The sequence below is a fragment of the Callithrix jacchus genome, chromosome 17, assembly GCF_049354715.1.
Source record: "Callithrix jacchus isolate 240 chromosome 17, calJac240_pri, whole genome shotgun sequence".
NCBI classification, from domain to species: Eukaryota; Metazoa; Chordata; class Mammalia; order Primates; family Cebidae; genus Callithrix; species Callithrix jacchus.
This window is the reverse complement of record NC_133518.1, coordinates 56,028,300-56,047,711: the sequence shown is the minus strand read 5'-3', so window position 1 is coordinate 56,047,711 and position 19,412 is coordinate 56,028,300. Positions and strand designations below refer to the sequence as shown.

The following is a 19,412-nucleotide window of genomic DNA, read 5'->3' as shown; positions in this document are numbered from 1 at the left end:
TGCCTCACAAACTTGTCTCCATTTGGACTTCAGAGCTATCAGGAAAAGTAATTTTGTGAATTTCTCTTACCTATACTTCATTCTAAGCTGGGGACAGGCATAGGCTGAGAAGCTAGGGGTCTGTGTTGAAAGACCAAACATGCAAATGCGCAGTGGCTACACTATATGTGACAAACAAACTCTGACTCAGATAAGATGCCCCAGAAGCCGAACTACAACCTTTGCAGCAAAATCAGTCCAGAATGGTTAGGCCTTGGTCAGTGGCTGCTGACTTCCCTATTTTTGCCCTACTTCCTGCTTCCACCACAGGACCAATCCAGAGAAAGCCAAATATGTTCACCAAACCAATCAGATATGGTGTTCCACCTCTAGTTAGCCCTCTGCCATGCCTACAACCTTCAGTGGGTCACATCTGAAGCCTCTCCTCTCTTCCCCGCCCCCCCGCCCCCCCACCAAGCTGTATAGCTTTATTATTCCCTTGGCTACTTCGGATTATCTTCCAAACACAGGTAATGGTAGCTGAACTCTCTTGCTATTGCAAACTCTAAAACAAATATCCTTTGCATATTGTCATTTGGAGATCTTCATTTATTTCCATTGTGCATTGAGATTTGAGAGGTTTCAGGTGAACTCCCTTATCCTGAAATCTCTCTTCCACCAGTACATCACAGAGCTGATAATAATATCAGTGAAGAAATGCTTCTTGGAGTTTAGTTCTTTATTTCTCTGGGAATAGCATTTTAAATGCATGTTTTATTTTAGGAATAGTCACATCCACATAGCTAACAGTGTAGAACCTTAGAGTTAGAATGGTTCACTGGTAACACAGAATAGAGGAACACAAAGTAGATGACCATTTAGCCAGGCTGCCAGTATCATGAGACTTCTTACTCATGATACTGGTGGCCAAATGCCCTTTTGGGCCTGGCAGTTTTGGTATTATCTCACTCCTGTCATCCTCACATCTGTAACTCTTTTTTTTTAATTGGGTCATGTTTTATAGTAGTGTTTTCCTAGAAAATAAAATGTATATAAACTAAAAGAGATAGAATTCTAAGAGAAATTTGGCTGTGGATACTTTGTGTCCCAGTCATTAAATGGGTATTGGCCATTGGCTGAATGGTTAGGCATGTAGAGTGAGCCAATTTGAAGACACACATTAAAGAGCAGGCTGAGAAGATGCAGAAAGTAGAACTTCCGATGTATGGTTCTCATAGTTTAGTTCCCACACCAGCAGCGTGAGTATCTCCTGGGAACTAGCTCAAGATACACATTATCTGTGGGCACAGTAGCAAATGCCTGTATTGACCCCATTAAAAAAATTATCAGACTCCCCTTAAATCTTCCATACCAGAAAACTTTGGGGATGGGTTCTAGCAATCTGTGTTTTTACCATCCCTCCTGACACCTCTGCTGCATGCTAAAGTTTGAGACTACTGTAATTAGAATAGCCATCCAATAACTTTTGCTTTTTCTCTCCTCATGGAGTAACATTTCATGTGAATGTGTGGTAGATTTTAGGAGTCCTGACAGCTGGAGACAAAATCTGGGCAGGAGACAGGAATTTGTCACCTTGTCCAGTGCCTCTCAAACTTAAATGTATGTGCAGATCACCTGGAGGTTTTGTTAAAGTGAAGCTCTAACCCAGGAGCACGATACTGGGGGTCTAAGAGTCTGCATATCTAACAAGCTGCCAGTTTATTTCCTGAACTCTAGTTCCCTGCGTGCCCATACCTCCAATGTTCCTCAGCTGGGGCGTGTGGTCTCCTAGGATTCTGCTCTTCACCCTGTAATTACACTTTGAATAGCAGGATCCTAGGAGACCACATGCCCCAGCTGAGGAACATTGGAGATACGGGCATAGCAGGGAACTAGAGAGTTCAGGAAATGAAAGGGAAAGGTTCCAGAGGGGTTAGGAGGCTTTTATAAATTCGTGCATAAATCTCATCACTTACTGCTCAGAATGTATGTTCAGGGATCTCCACAGATAGAAAGGAGAAGCCCAGGGAGAAGACTGATGAGCAGCTAGAAATCCTGTGAAAGGTCCAGCATGAAGGCCGAAGATCAAGATCATCTCTGGTCAAGAAGAACTAACTTCAGGAAGAAGATTGATATTAATTAAATAAACATTTGTTAACCCCCTACTCTTTGTCTCATACCAAATAACCCCAAAGATCTTGTGATCTGCTGGAGAAGAGAGAGAAACCAAACCAAAACAGTATCAGTAACTTAGACTATTTAGCTGAGATTTGTTTATCAGTGCCTTTATCTCTGGAAAATGTAACTGGGAGCAGTAACACTAATAGGTGTGAAACCTTCAAACATCAGGCCTGGGCAAAGCAGTGTCCTAAACCCTGAGCTGCCAGACTGGTTTAGGGCACTTTCAGGAATAGGAAAGCAGAGAAGGAAGAGAGGGCCAATGAAAACCCCAGAGGGTACTTAAAGCTATAGATTAGAGATAAGGTCAAAGGCAATAAGATACCCCTGCTGCCCTTTGAATAGGTTCCTTCTGACTCTCTTAACAGGTATCCATCTGTGGATTTTGCCCATGTCCCTTTCAGTAACAGGAATTCTATTTCCAATGTAATTGGTGGTGGTGCGATTGACTGCTTATGGAAACATAATGACTGTGGTCTTACCTTCATCCCTGACAACAGATTCTGATATTTCTCAGCTTAGTGTTATACCTCATGTCAGTTCTTCCAACAATATATATAAATGTATTAGGAGATGTATGCAGTGGAAGTTGAAAAGTGCCGTTCACTGTAGTTAACATCCCATTGGTATTTGAAATATCTGTGACAGTTTGCAAAACTAAAGTCACACGTTTTATTTTTTTAAATGAGTTTCAGATTAGGGAGGATAGGAGTAATTATTTTTAGCAGATCTCTGTATGCAATTTTAGAAAATGTATTTGATCATAATTTCCTTTCCTGAAGGTAAAATGGTAGAGCAAAGCCTATTTGCAGACTTTCCAGAAGTAAGCACTGTCTCTGGTATGAATAAAAAACAGTTTTCATGAAAAAGGCTAAAATTAATTTTTCCAACATGGTCAACAACTGCACATTAATTCTTTATATATTTAATTCGTACACAGCAAGTGGCTTCTAAGTAATTTCCTCAAGGAGATACCCAGCAGCTTACTTGTGGTGGAACCCAAGAAAGTGATAGGGTAGAGAGGTTACTTCTCAGCAGCTTGTATCCCCATAATCCTCTCCTGTCAGGGCTAAGATTCCAGCTGCTCCATAGTTGGAATGGACAAAAGGATTCTCACAGAGAACGTATCCTGTTGACACAACTATAGCTATATTAGACTGTTACCATCATGCATTAGCTTTATTGGAATTTCCTGGTAAATTATACATGCGAAAGTTACTCAGTCCTTGAAATACTGTACTTATAAGCCAAACAGCAGGCATACATCTGAAGGAGGTATGTGTGTGTGTGTGTGTGTGTGAGAGAGAGAGAGAGAGAGAGAGAAAATGTTCAAGCATCAAAAACATATCATATTATGGTCATCTTCTATACCCAACATTTTTATGATCTTATATTTGTGGAAAAGCATAGATATACAAGGCTTCAGACTATTTTTGCAAAGGCATATTACAGTTGTTCTGACAAAACAGCTTCAAACACTTGCCAAAGAGAATAAATTACATTAGGAATGGATGGTAATTATTAGGAACTTATTTTTGGAATAAGAAACCTTCCTTAATAAAGGGCTGTGTACTGCCCTCTGAAAGGAAGAAAGCATTTTCCCCAAAGTCAAAAATATACTTTTAACAGTTCATGTACATATTCTGTGGGGGTTAAATTAGGTTAACATGTGTTCCCAAAAAGGCAAATTCAAGCTGGGTTCAATCCATGGATTACAAAGAACACTTAGAAAGCAAATTGGAATTCTTTAGACACAGTAATTCAAAGTTTCTGTTCTTTCTCTTTTTGAAGCAGAGTTTGATGGCTTAAAGGATTCAAATATATGCTTAAAGCATTCAGATCTCAAATATTTTTTAAAAGACCTAATTGAAATAGTTGACTAGTTAAAAAAAATTAAACAGGTAAGCATCCTCCAGTAATGTATTCTGCAAAGCCCTTAGAAGACTAGTAAATATAAAACTGGAGTAAAATTATTTATTTTGGACTCCCATCTTTTAGTGACTTTGTTTTCTGAAGAAGCTCAAATTAAATATGAGAATGCCTTGTCACCCTAAGTATAATAAATCCAGTGGTTAGTTGCAATTTTAAGACTGTTTTCACAGAGTTGATATAAAGGAAAACTCAAGGTGTATTAATTTCAAAAGAACTGTGTACACAGAAACCCAATGTAAGAGCCTAAAATCAGTAAAAGAAGTACCCAAACACACAGATAAACATTTTTGGCTTGCTTTTATTTTTCTTGAATACTAATATAAAACTCAGATTCTGTGTTTATTCCATAACAGATATGGTTTAAAAATGAATTGTTAACTTTGAAAAATACAAGTGAACAGAAAGAAAAACACAAAATTGATACCATTGAACAAAAATCTAACATTGTTCTTTTATATAAGAATGCTCACCTAGTAGTATCATTTCTTGATCACAGGTTACTCAAGATGCCCTTATAATGTTTGTTAAAGTAAATTGAATATAGCATTTATACATTACTCATTCTTGTAAGGTTACTATACCCATATCTCACTAAAGAGCCATTAATGGAAAAGAATAGGGAAGTAAAGACCTATGATTTAATTTTCTTTCTCCATATGCAACCCACTACAGCCAAGTTGGATTAAGGCTATGTTTATTTAAACCTCAGTCAAATTGGTTCTTTTCATAAACTGATAGGTAAAAATGAATTTCTCTTGGTGTTTCCATGGGTCATTCACCAAGCAATAACACCAACAGTAGTTACTGATCCCCTGGGAACAGCAGCTTAATTACACAGAAATTTAAAATAGAGAATAATGGTATAAATGCAAACATAGAGACTTGTCCTCTCTTTGGGTGGTTTATTATTACATTTAATACCTCAGATATTCTTTTCTGTTTGTGCAGATCTTAATTACTAAGTAGATCTGGTGAAATATAAATTATTGTATTATCACAAGTGATAAAATATATATGGTTATGAGCATGGCAGTCTGCAGGTGTAACATCCATAAAGCAAGATTAATAGTATCAAGCAATTAAACTGAAGCTATTTTTAAGGGGAAAAGGTTGAATACTACCCTTAAGTGTAACTTAAACTCTCACTAAATGTTTTTAACTGCAATAAAAGCATGTTAATTTTAGGAGTGACTTCTTTACAAGACCTCCTTTCTTAGATTAAGTTTTTCTTTCCAAGAATATAAAAGCTTACTAAAATAATTTCTATTACTAACTCATTCTGTAAAGAGATGCCTTTTTCCTTGGCTTTTAAGCTCAATGAAGAAAGCCTAAAATAGCACAGGAAATTTGTGTGTTGTGAATGTATAAGAGAACTAAATCCAACTGGGATAAAATGATTAAATTATTGATAAGGTCATTGTTGGTCCCAAAGCATTCCACTAGTTATATGCTGCTTCTTAAATATTTTGAGAATTTGGCCTTAATTTTCTTATAATTATATATAAAATAGAGATAGCATTTTACTTTAATATCCTCACACGTACAACTTATTAACAGTCTTTATATAAAAGAAACATGATAAATTTTTTTCTTACATGTTTTTGGTATTTTCTTATGTGTTTTTGGTATTTGCTACGCATCTAATGATAATTTGTTTTCTTATATGTTTTTGGTATTTTTTCTACCTCTGGATTATTATTGTGCCACCACTAACAAGATCAATGCCTGTACTTCCAAATTAGGTATCCCTTTGCTTCTTAGTAAAGGTGGCTTTACAGTGGGGTTAACAAGACTTCTGTAAATATATAAAGCACTTAGCAAAGTGTATGGAGGTCTTTACAAAGAACTTTCTAGATCTGTCTCTCTCTCACTTTCTGTTTCTGTCTTTCACATGCACTCACACACACAGAATTTGATCCTTGCCCTGGAATTTTTTTGCAGTGTACTTGGCAAGGTACTTCAAGAGTGAAGCAACATGAAAGATTTATAAAGCAGCTCATTGTAGATAACACATTAAATATAAAATATAATGGTAAAAGGATCAATGCAACAACAGGAGTCAATGATTATAAATATATATGCACCCAATATAGGAGCACCCAGATACATAAGACAAGATCTTAATGACTTATAAAGAGACTTGGACTCCCACATAATAATAGCGGGAGACTTTGACACCACATTGTTCATATTCGATGGATCAACGAGATAGAAAGCTAACAGGGACATCTATGATTAGATTAGTTCTATGATTAGAACTCAGACCTGGAACAAGTAAACTCAGTGAATATTTATAGAATTCTTCACCCCAGGTCCACAGAACATACATTTTTCTCAGTATCACATACCTATTTTGAAAGTGACCACATAATTGGAAGTAAATCACTCTTCAGCATTTGCATAGCATTTCACCACTTAAATGAAATATTGGTTCGCTGTTTGTTATTTTCTTCCCTTATTCCTTCCTGTCTCTGCTGTTAAGCACAATTATTGGCATAAAAGAGGTTTTTATTACCTATTTTTAGATTGCATTTCAGCCTGGGTAATAGAGCAAGACTCCTGTTCTCTCTCCCCCTTTCTCTTTCTCTTTCTATCTTTCTAAAAATAAATAAATAAATAAATAAAAGTTTTAAAGACATGCATTGTGTGTAGTTTTGGAGATATTAAATATGTGAACAATTTGACACAGAAAATAAAGATGTATCTTAATCAGTATAGATTACTAGATGTTTGCAATTAACCTTCCTGACTGCTGCAGGAAGGTTCCTGAAAATCACTGCCTGTGTGTAGCTTCAGAGTCAAGAAGGATGCAAGAGAAGTTTTGGGAATAAATGGGCACTTTGTTGTAGAAATAATGGGTATAGAAATTATTTATAAGAAATGGGCTACTTGTTTTTTTGTTATTCTTAAAGCACTATCTGTGATGAAATCTAAGATGGGATTGCTGATAAGAAAATGACAAGAATTTAAGCTGTAAGGAAAGGGGAAAGACTGTATTCTTTACTATAGTTGTGTATTAACCATCATCCATTTTCTTCACTGACAGATTTTTCTTGCAGTTGTGTCAGCCAAATAACTATAACCACATTCTAAATGTTTGAATGCAAACATTTGTATCCATTAAAAATCCTTTGAACAAGGGCCCAAAATGGTTTAGTTCATGTACTTTTTTGCTATGCCCATCTCTGGTTTCCCTGATACTCTTTGCAAGATTAGTTAATTCTTTATAATTAAGAATAGCAGCCTATTTAATTTAGAGATTTTTTGTACTTCTTGGAATAGTAAATATTAGCTTATATAATTTGAAAGAATTAGAAATGTGTGGAGAAGTATTTTTTTCCCTAAGCCATGTAAACACTGCCTTATTAGACCAAAAAAAATTTGTGTTAATCACCCCCATTTTATTAATAGCAGTGGAGTAAAAATTGAAAGGCAGGTAGATGATAAGAGATACTGTAACATTTTTTAAAAGATAAATATTGGGCATTTAAATTTTTTATACTGAAAAACTGAGTAAGTGAGGAAGTTGAAAATATAATCTATTCTATTGGTTAATTTGGTAATGTGAATTAAAAAAACTTAAGTGTTCAATCACATGGTTCCTAATAAACTATGATACATATTTGTGAATATACAGTATTTTGTCACATCTTTGATTCCTCCTTAAATATATTACTCTTTGAGGAAAGTATTTGAATTTGTTTTGCCTTTAACCCCACAGATGGTTATATTTGGTTTCTAATTTTACATAGAAGTAACATCTCTTAATTTTTAAAGAATTTATTTTATTCTATATGATTTGATGGTAGAAGAAATTAAGAATTTTTAATTCTTTGCTATGTGCTAGAATCACGTAGAATTCTAGCTGAGGTCCTTAGAAAAAGACTTATTTAAGGAAATTGTAGCCATGTTACATAAAATTAGAAGTAAATGAATAAAAACATCAATTTTTTCTTATAAGAATTAGATATGAATACTTTAGCATCTATTGAAAGTCTAAAGTGTCACTATGATGTACAGTTATATATAGATGTGGCTTAGTATTCTTATTAGCTGCTTATATTTACTCTGTAGCATATTTATTTTCAAGGTAATAGAAATAAGCTTGAAAAGCACTCCTAGAAAGATAGCCTTACTGATCAGGTGTATCTGTTGCAAAGCTAAAAAAAATTTAGTATGACTGTATCTTTCATTTAAAATAACTACCTATGCTTGACCAAAATAATAGTTATCTACTGGCTTTTTCCCACACTTAATTTAAAAATGAATTATTTTAAATAGAAGCGAGATGTGAGAATGCAGTTTTCTAAGTTTGTATGGGATTTGTCATATAAACATATGCAAAAAGGCAATTAACAACCACAGAAAATCAGTAGAGATCATGAAATTTTGGAAAATTGTATTTTTAACTTACAACCTTACCTGTGAAAGCAACTACCAGACTACTAAACATTCATTTTCTCTTCACCTTTTGGGAATTTGTGATTTCTGTTAAATATGAAAGATTTTGACTTTTTTCAAATGTAATACTTGTGTATATAATAGCATTTAATGATTATGGCTTAGTTATACAATTATAAAGTTCATTTGAAAGCTTAAAATGTAGATATTACTATATATTTTTGATATATAATATTTGCTCACTGTGTTCAGTTAATAGTTTTTCACAGTTATTTGAGAAAATGATCATTCTCCACATTACTCTCGAAAGCACTGTCTTCTGACTTTTTGTTTTGTTTCTTTCCAGGAGGTGGGTGCGCCTGCTGTTTGGACGAGAGTTCCCCCTACAGGACCTTCTGGTAGTCTGGGATGCCTTGTTTGCAGATGGCCTCAGCCTGGGTTTAGTAGATTACATCTTCGTAGCCATGTTACTCTACATCCGAGATGCTTGTAAGTGTTAATGACCTTGCCTACATTTGACTGGGTGCTCCTGATTTTTAAAAATGTTTTGCCTTTTAAATAGACTGGGTGTTTTATTATTTGATTTACATGTACCTCAAGTTTTATAGTAGGGTAATATACTGAAATTTCAAAGGAACATACTAAACATCTCTTTTGTTGGTTAACTGTGTACACACTGGGAGATGTGAGTTATTTTATCCTGAGAGAATTAGAATATTCTTCAGAACCATTTTTCTAAAGACTTTACTTCTGCTTTAATCTCGTTGTTACACACAGTTGTGAAATGCATATGTAAAAGCCAGTATTTGAGATATGTTGAGAGCTCCACCTTCTGACAGGTAGGGAATATTCAAGGATGTTTATCAGGAGAGTGGAGTTATTTTTATAATGTCAACATCTTGCTACTAAAAAAAAACAGTTATTACATTTAAAGGTATTTTAACTTTATCCCACTTATATTTTAGAAAAATATATTTCTCAATATAGTGCTGAATTGTAGATGTGCTCCCATCTCCTCAGATCTATGTTAGGGTTGAATAGCCAGAAAGCCAGTGCCTAGCCCTTTCGAATAGTCTCATAGTTCTTAGCTTGAAGAAAATATCAGTGTGTATTTTATTTTGTTTTATTTTATTTTTTGAGACAGAGTCTTGCTGGCTCTGTCGCCCAGACTAGAGTGCAGTGGTACAATCTCAGCTCACTGCAACCTCCACCTCACGGGTTCATGTGATTCTCCTACCTCAGTCTCCCGAGTAGCTGGGACTACAAGTGTGTACCACTACGCCCCGCTAATTTTTTGTATTTTTAGTAGAGACAGGGTTTCATCATGTTAGCCAGGCTGGTCTTGATCTTCTGACCTTGTGATCTGCCCACCTCAGCCTCCCAAAATGCTGGGATTATACAGGTGTAAGCCACTGTACCCTGCCTCTCAGTATGTATTTTAAATTTCAAAATACCTCATATTGTTTTCCATCTCAGAGAAGTAATCAAAAGTTCACGTAATAAAACTTTTAAGCCAAAATATAATTAGGAAAAATTGCACAAAATTATGTGATTGAATTAGGAAATAGGAAGCTAACATAAAGCAAGACTGTCAGAAGAACATATACTAATTAGAGGCATTTATAATTGTGACTTAAACTGTTATGTGATTCTGTTTATTTGTTCATTGAATACTAGTTGTGCCAGATGCTCTTGTTACGCCTCTGGTAACACTAATTTTCTTGAAAATTTTAGATTATACTTTTTTTTAATTTCCCAAAATTACTTAAATAAGTGACAGGAGCACCACATTTTATCCAAAAATCGTAGATTTTGTTCTATGCCTCGAAGGTCAAATAGTTCAGGTTTTGACAGACAAAGTGAAAGTTTCTTCCTTCTGAGCCAGATCTAATCACTTAAGAACATGGAAGTCATAAGAGGAGACATTGGGAAAGTAGAGAAAAATATCTGAGTAGATTTGATGGATACTGGGTTTTATGATATTCAATACTAATCTCTAAGTTGTATTTTTTAATGTAATTAATAAAAGGAATGAGAAACCTCTTGTAGAAAAAAAAATGCTTTGGATAATATTTTTGCAAAACTTTCCAAATCAAGCAACCACGGAAAAGTATTATGATTTTCTATAAATGTAAACAGTTTACAATTTGCTCTTTTTTAACTTTGGCACATTACTACTATATATTTTTAATTTAATCATCCTGTCTCCTATCTAAGACCTACTTTTATCATTTTATAAAACATGGCAAATTTTTTGGCAGCTGAAGTCCCTACACATTTTTTATCTTTTTACTGATGACTTTATAAAATGTGGAAACATACAGAAGTAATGAAGTTATTTATATGTTTCAATATTTAGTCCAACTTATTTTAATTTTGTTATTTAAGTTTATAACAGTGGACAAGATATCCTAAAAATAGAATGAATATTTGTCAGGTATTTGCAGATCACTGCTCCTGTCCTCAGGAAGCTTACCAACTACTAGGGAAGACTGACATAGATAATTTCAAATGAACATATTTGGTGCTATAGTTGGGATGTGGACAGGTAGTGTGAAACTTAAGGAGAGGCACTAGCTTCCCGCTGGGCTTCTGTGAGTGAATAGAGAAAATTGTGCAGGTGTTGGCAAGCCAAATAAGAGGATCTGCATACTAGGCAGAAGGAACAGCATGAACAAAGGCCTGGAAGTGAAGAATAGTTTATTGGGGATATGTATACCAATGTGTTTCTGCAAGCTGTTTGGTTATTAGAGTACAAAGGGAGAGAGAGACAAGCAGCAGGTTATGAGACTAAAGAAAGAAAAGGAGGGTCATGATGACAATCTTTCTCTGGTAATTGATAGGGAGCTAATGAAATGTCCAAAGCAGAAATGTGATCACTCTTAGGTCAATTCAGCAGCAATGTGGAAGATGGAGTTGAAGGAGACAAGAGCAAGGGCATCAGATAATAGTCATGATGGTAGTTCAGGAGAAAAACAGTGGATCAGAGAACTATTTAGAGCTAAAATTAGCATGATTTAATGATTAAATATGATAAAAGAGGGAGAAATGGAAAGCTAGAAGAATCCCCAGCTTGGAGGTATGAGTGACTGGGTAATATTTATAACTTGGATAGAAAATACAAGTATTAAGAAATTTTAGGAATGTTAATAATTGACTGGGTTTCGACTTTGCTGAGTTTGAGATATTTATAAGAAATTATAAAGTTAAATGTCAGTATCAAGGCTACAGATTTAATTTTGCAAATGACTTACAGGTGTTTGTTAAAACCAAAACCAAAGCTGCCACCTCCAAAGAATAGGGTGACTATATATATATCAAAGATTGTTTGGGATAGTCTTGGTTTACACCTGTTATCCCAGAATAGTAATTAGTTGTCCTTTTTCACTCTCAAAGATATCACATTAGGATCATAAAAATTATATGGTCCTATTACATAAGGTGGGTAGATATGGAAAGAGAACATGGGCAAAGGTGAAACTCTGGCTTTAACATCAGCATTTAAGAGGCACCAGAGGAGAAAAAGCCAAATAAGAGCTTAGCTTCTGTTGTAACCCCAGAGAAGTGTCTGAGCCAAGCAGAGAGAAGAAGGTCAGGGGGTAATACAAGGCTAGAAAAGTCCACTAATGTTTGGCACTGTGGAAGGACAGTCATTGGATACCTCTGCCAGAGTGGATTCAGTGGACTGTTCGAGCAGAAGCTGGATTATGGTGGGTTAAAGAGTGAATAGACAGTTAAGAAGTACAGTAGTCTTTTCTTCAGCTTTTCATTGTTTTGTTGTTGTTTTTAATACATGCATTACTTTTTCAACTGAAAAGATAACTAAATAAAAAAAATATGGAGGTAGCATGTATAGAGTCATCTTTAAATGTCAGCTAAGTAAGGAAGAAAGATACAGCTAGAGAACAGTGTAGGGGTGAGGAAAGTTGGATGGCTGTCTTTAGACATTGGTGGCAGGGCAGAGCTGGTGGAGAGGTTTACTTCTCAAACCAGCCTGAATTTCTACTTCAAGAATCAGCACTAGCTTTCTCCATCCTGTTCCATGGATTAGATCTATGAAAAGCCCAAGCATGGTGCCTCACAACTATAATCCCAGAACTTTGGGAGGGCAGGGCAGGAGAATCGCTTGAGCCTAGGAGTTTGAGACCAGTCTGGGATGCGTAGTGAAGCCCCATTTCCACAAAAAATAAGAATTAGCCGGGTATTAGCTTGTGCCTGTAGTCCCAGCTACTCACAAAGCTTAAGTGGGAGAATCCTTTGAGCCCAGGAGGTCAAGGCTGCAATGAGCCATGATCATGCCACTGCACTCCAGAGTGTGGGTGACAGAGCAAGACCCTGTCTAAAAAAAAAGAGAGATCTATGGATTTATGAAAAGAGAAAATATCTTCTTTGTTTTGAAGCTTTTGCTTCTTTATTGTCTGTTCTTCACACCCACCCCAATCCCTGTTCCCCAGTGAGAGACAGGATTTTGTCTGTCTTGGTTTCCCTCCCATACACCAGCATCCAGAGTTGGTCCCAGGGCACAGTAAACCTCCAGAAAATTATTTTTTTAGTAAAATAATTGAGGAAATAAGGACCTAGAGGCAGAAGAAGATAACTGGGTCTGGAGTCCTGTGGAAGACTGGCTGTGGAACAGGAATGAGAAGCTGGTGCTGATTCAGGAAGAAAGCACTAGAGTACTTTCACAAGTAATCCAGTCCATAGGTGGAGAAGACAGAAAATGGACGAATTCCATAAAGGAGAAAGCGAGATCATCCACTGTGAATGAGGTAGAGTAGGGTTAGTGGTTTGTGGGAAACAACTTGGAGATGTGAGAAAGATAGCTCATCAAGAGCCAAGGAAAGCTGTGTGTAGCTGTCAAAGATCCTACAGAGAGAAGCATTGGGAAGTGGCACAAGGCCTCAAAAAACAAAGTAGATTGTGATCCAGGCTTCCAGTTAGGCCTGCTTCCAAATGAATTAGGCAGGACTGAAGGGAGACAGGAGGGTGGAGAGTGTTGCGTGTATTTTAAAATAGTGGTTTAAGATGTATAAACAGGGAAGCACAGCCAGGGAAAGATTAGGGAAAATCGAATGTGTCAAGGGATTGGGTGAGGTAGGGCATGAGATAGCTAAATGCATACCAAGTTATGGTCAGACATAGAGCAGTTCTAGATCTAATTCATATGGTTGAAGTAGGTGAAGGGGAATTTAAGTCACTTAGAAGACCAAGGGGTTGTGAGGAAATGGGTTTCTGTTTAGTTCTCCATGGACACCACCAAGGATCCTACTAGGAAATGGTATAGAAAGAAATGTGACGAGCCTGGCATCGTAGCCTCAAATAAAAAGAGTGACCAAGAAAACAACTTTTGTTGAACCAGTCAATTATTCAGAGTTAACCATTCAACCAGTATTTACCAATATATGATACATACATGACAGTGATAAAGGGACATGATAGAGGCATAGTGGCATGGCGTGAACTTCAAAGGAAGAGGAGGTTTTATGGAATCATAGGAAGTAATAGTTTGGAAGCAGAATCAAGGAGCAAGGTGGTCCTTCCCCTCACATCTGGAGGTTGCAGAGGCAGCAGTGACTCCAGGAGGGTGAGGCTTAGAGGGAAAGATGTTGTTCTCTAGAGAAAAGGATTGAGAAAGAGAGGAGCAGCAGAAAAAAAGGGACTGAGAACTGGGTTGTACAGAGTGTCGTGGGAGATTAGTACTAATTACATGGGTTTATATTTTTGGCTATGGTCAAGAACTGGGAGGAAGGAGGAATTTGCTAGCCCCAGCTTTCCAAATACATCATTGGTATCGTGTTTTTATTTCATGCCAGTGGATTCTGACTCAGGAGGCCTTGCTGGGGCTTCCAGAGTAGGAATGTTCAGTTACACTCAGTAGTTTCAGTCTCATTCATTCAAGAAATCTTAATACCACTGTACCAGGCTCTGAGCATTATATATGTTCTTTTGGAGCTACATTTGTAGAATGTTTCATATGAGGGAAACTAAAAGTCTTCCTTCTGTGATAGCATTCTTTCCTTGGGGTGCATGTCTCCTAGGGATTCAGTGGATGAGGATCAAAGGGTCTGTGATCATCTTGATATTGCGCAAAATATTGTGTAGGCATGCCTTTCTCTGGGTCAGATGTCTACAGTTTTTATCACTTTGTCAAAGGAATACATGCCCTGAAAAATAGTTAAGATTCACTGCATCTAATCCAAAATTGATTTTATAGGCACATATAATAAAGCCTGTTATGGGATGAATTTTGTCTCTCCCACAAAAGATATATTGAAGTCCTAACTTCTAGTACCTCAAAACATAACCTAATTTGGGAATAGATTGTTGCAAATATATTAGTTAAGATGAGGTCATACTAATCCAATATAACTGGTGTTCTCATAAGAAGAAGGAAATTTGGCCACAGACATGCACAGAGGGAAAACAATGTGAAGGTTCACAGGGAGAAGAAAGCCATGTGAAGGCAACCAGAAGCAGAGGTAGGAGTGATATATCTACAAGGCAAGGAATTACAAGGATTTTCAGTCATTACCAGAAGCTACGAGAGAGATAGGAAACAAATTCTCCCTCTTCAGAAAAAGAAAGCAGGAGAGGCAAGGAGGATTCTCCCCTACAAGTTTCAGAGGGAGCATGATCCTACGGAAACTTTGATTTTGGACTTTAAGCATTGAGAATTGTGAAACAGTAAATTTCTCTTCTTTTAAGCTACCCAGTTTTTGTTACTTTGCTGAATTTTATGGATTAGTTATATACTGAAAGAAAAACTGAGCAATAAGGAAATACTGTGAGGGTAATCCTAAACCATTACTCCTGTAGCAGTCTATGAACAGCCATACCCTCACCACACGACCTTTTTTTTTTTACATCTCATGAGCAACATCACCACCACACTACTTTTTAGCTGACTTATTTCATATTATAAGTCTCTCTTGTGATTCCTTTTCCCCTCGCTCCACCTACTGAAATCTTACTCCTATTTTAAGGCCTAGGGCCAGGTAGCCTTTTTCCCAAACCTTTCCTATTATTCTGGCTCACATTGATTTCACACTCTTGCAGTCCTGTAAGATCCTAATCACTACCACTCAGTGTAGCACTTAGTTCTACTCTATTTTACATTTTTCCTTAGTTGTTGTGGGTGTTGGTCCTATCTCCTCAACTAGATTGTGAACTTGCGTCGTTCGCCAGAACCACATTACAATTCTTTCCTATCTCTAAAAGCATCCGAAGCTCTTCATGTGCTCAGTTAATATAGTACTTGAGGCAATGCCAGGCCAAAGGGACCATGGAGACCCTAGAGGGGTGGATTTGTGTGCTGTGATTACTAAGAAGACAAGTGTTAGTCTTATTTGTAGAACAACTCAAATAATGATTCTTTGAAAATATACTTTCAGCAAAGCCTTTTCAAAGAAAGCATTGCCTACTTTAAAAAGTAAATAGTTGAGGGCTGGGCACAGACCTGTAATCCCAGCACTTTGGGAGGCTGAGGTGGGCAGATCACAAGGTCAAGAGATTGAGATCGTCCCGCTCAACATGGTGAAACCCGTCTCTACTAAAAATACAATGGGCACGGTGGCACGTGCCTGTAGTCTCAGCTACTGGGGAGGCGGAGGCAGGAGAATTGCTTGAACCCGGGAGGCAGAGGTTGCAGTGAGCTGAGATGGTGCCACTGCACTCCAGCATGGCAACAGAGTGAGACTCCATCTCAAAAAAAAAAAAAATTAAGTAGCTGAAATTTTCACATCTATTTTTTATTGATTTTATTTATTTTGTTGTTGACAAGTATCAAAAAACTTCTCTATTTTAAACATAACATACCTTTTATTTGTCTTATAAATTGCGTTAATAGCTAAAACACTATAATTAAATCTATTTATAGACTTTCCTTTTTTTTTTTCTCTCTCTCTCTCTCTCTCTCTCTGAGACAGAATTTTACTCTTGTTGCACGGGCTGGAATGCAGTGGTGCGATCTCAGCTCACTGTAACCTCTGCCTCCCAGGTTCAAGTGATTCTCCTGCCTCAGCCTCCCAAGTAGCTGGGATTACAGGGGCCCACCACCACGCACAGCTAATTTTTGTGTTTTTAGTAGAGACAGAGTTTCGCTGTGTTGGCCAGGCTGGTCTTGAAGTCCTGACCTCCGGTGATCTGCCCACCTCAGCCTCCTGAAGTGCTGGAATTTCAGGCATGAACCACCTCGCTCAGCCTAGATTTTCTTAAAAAGAAAGTATTTCTCAAATATTTATTGCCTTTTTAAATGTGCTTTCTTTTTGAACACTATAAATAGAAAAGTTTCCTTCTTGACACTAATACCCACTTCCTGCCTTGTTTCTGGCCAGCGTAAGCAGGCATGTTACAACACTCAGCTATAATTTTCCTGTTTTTGGTTGGGATCTCTGTAGCCATTTTCTGGCCTGGCATGTGGTGTGGCAGTTGTGGTCTCTTTGTGATTTCAAATATGATTCCCTTTGATTTCATTTTAGATCTCTACTCATTCTTCAGCCACTGTCTGCCAGTGTTTCCCTCTGTCCTAACCCAGAATTTCTGTTTCTGTGTTTTCTAGTTAACAGCATGTTCAACGTCATATTGATGTCAAAATGCAGTTTATTTCAACTGCAAATTCTGTTTGCCTTTTCTGGAAAAGCTTTGCTTAACTTCAGTGACTGCAAATTTTAAACCTAATGGTAATGTCACAAAGTTTTATCGAAGTACAAATTGATAGTCTTATTTTTGAAGGAGTCTTTAAGCACTTCCTGACTACTAGCTTTCTTCCCTCTGAGACAGAAAATGGTGTCAGTTGTTTTTATGATTATATCAGATATGTATATTAATGTACCCTGTTACAAACACCATTTATACTACTTTTATATCTTAGTTTAACAGTCTCCTCAAGTTTCATTAACAAAGGCTGATATACCATAATAGCACATTGTCTGTTATTTGGGGTTTCTTTTTTAATGTTTTCTTTTAAAAAAAAAATGAGTTGGATTTTAAGAAAGTTCCTAGGTTCAGTACAAAACTAAGTGGAAAATATGGTTTGCATATACGTACCCCCAGATACCTATAGCCTCCCCCACTATCACCATCCCACATCAAAATGATACATTTTTTATAGCTGATAAACCTGTATTGATACAGCATTATTGCCCAAAGTTCATAGTTATACAGTAGGGTTCACTCTTGTTGTACACTCAGTGTTTGGATCAATGTATATAATGACAGGTATTCATCATTATAGTATCCTATATACAGTGGTCCCTCCTTATCTGCAGTTTCAGTTTCCACAAGTTCACTTATCTGATATCAACCAAGATTCAAATATATTAAATGGAAAATTCCAGAAATAAAAAACTGTAAGTTTGAAATTGTATCCCATTCTGAGTAGCATGATGAAATCTGTAGTCACCCCACTGTGTTCTGCTCTGGACGTGAATCTTCCTTTTGTCCAGTGTATCCACACTGCATAAGCTACCTGCCCATTAGGCACTTAATAGCCATCTTGATTGTCAGAGCGACCATTGTGGTATCACAGTGCTTGTGTTCAAGTAACCCTTGTTTTACTTAAAGCCCTAAAGCTCAAGAGTAGTAATGCTGGCATATCGTTATAATTGTTCTATTTTATTATTAGGTATTATTGCTAATCTCATCATAATTTATAAATTGTTTGAATTATAAATTAAACTTTTATCATAGGTAATGTATATATAGGAAAAAGCTTAGTACATATAGGGCTGAATACTATTTGAGGTTTCAGGTATCCACTGGGGGTCTCGGAACACATCCTAAAAATCCTCTGTGTTCTGCCTATTCATCCCCCATATCCCTCTAATTACTGGAAACTACTGATCTTTTTACTGTCAGAATGTCATATTGTCAGATAAATGATGTATGTAGCCTTTTCACATTGGCTTTCTTTTGCTTAGTAATATGCAATTAAGTTTCCTCTGTGACTTTTCATGGCTTGATGGCACATTCATTTTCAATGCTGACTAATATTCCATTTTTTAGATATAATACAGATTGTTTATTCATTCACCTACTGAAGGACATCTTGGTGGCTCCCTCGTATACAAATCAGACCTCCACCCACTTTTCTCCTTCCACACATCCCATTTCTCCTTAGTGCCTCTGTCATAGGAGCCACCCAATATCCTGCCTTTATTTGCTTCCACATATTGTTGGCTGGCACCTCACTGCCTCTAAAGTCTTCCATTTTAGGAGTTGTCACAGCCCTTGGTATTTGAAACCTATAATAGGTTTGAATTAATCTTATGTTTAATTATTTGATTATTATTTGAAACCTACAATAGGTTTCAGTTAATCTTATGTTTCTCTTCCACTGGAATGTAAAAGTTGAGATTGTTTTAATTACTTTAATTAATTATTTTAATTTTTAAATTTCATGTCTTTAGAACTTAACTCTGCATTTTAAATAAAACGTGTTTAATATAAATATTGAATGAATGAATACAGTCTAACACAAAAAAGAAGATATTGTCAACACTTCTTAAATACCTTCTGTACTTCAGCCATTTTTGTTGACAATATATATTTCTGATAAAGGCATTAAAAATCACAAAACACAATGAAATAAAGTATACGTATAAACGTCTATTTTCAGATAAAACTAATTCCCAACTTGTGGTTCTTCTTCATTTCAGGTAAAAATTGAGAGTCAAATGTATGAATCAGGCTTAATTTTTTTATTATACTTTAAAATTCTGGGGTACATGTGCGGAACATGCAGGTTTGTTACATAGGTATACACATGCCACGGTAGTTGGCTGCATCCATCACCATCATCTACATTAGGTATTTATTCTAATGCTATCCCTCCCCCAGCCCCCTGCCCCCAAAACAGTCCCTGGTGTGTGATGTTCCCCTCCCTGTGTCCATGTGTTCTCATTGTTCAACTCCCACTTATGAGT

At 36.6% G+C, this 19,412-nt stretch overlaps 1 protein-coding gene across 50 annotated transcripts in view; it reads left to right on the top strand.

Annotated features, from left to right (window-relative positions):
• The window catches only part of TBC1D5 (TBC1 domain family member 5), a 562,606-nt gene that overhangs the window by 407,257 nt on the left and 135,937 nt on the right, over positions 1 to 19,412 (top strand). For all 50 annotated transcript variants that reach the window (XM_078354367.1, XM_078354358.1, XM_078354366.1 and 47 more), the window contains one exon: positions 8,837 to 8,979. In XM_078354367.1, the coding sequence (XP_078210493.1) occupies positions 8,837 to 8,979 (143 nt within the window). The remainder of the gene's footprint in view (positions 1 to 8,836; positions 8,980 to 19,412) is intronic.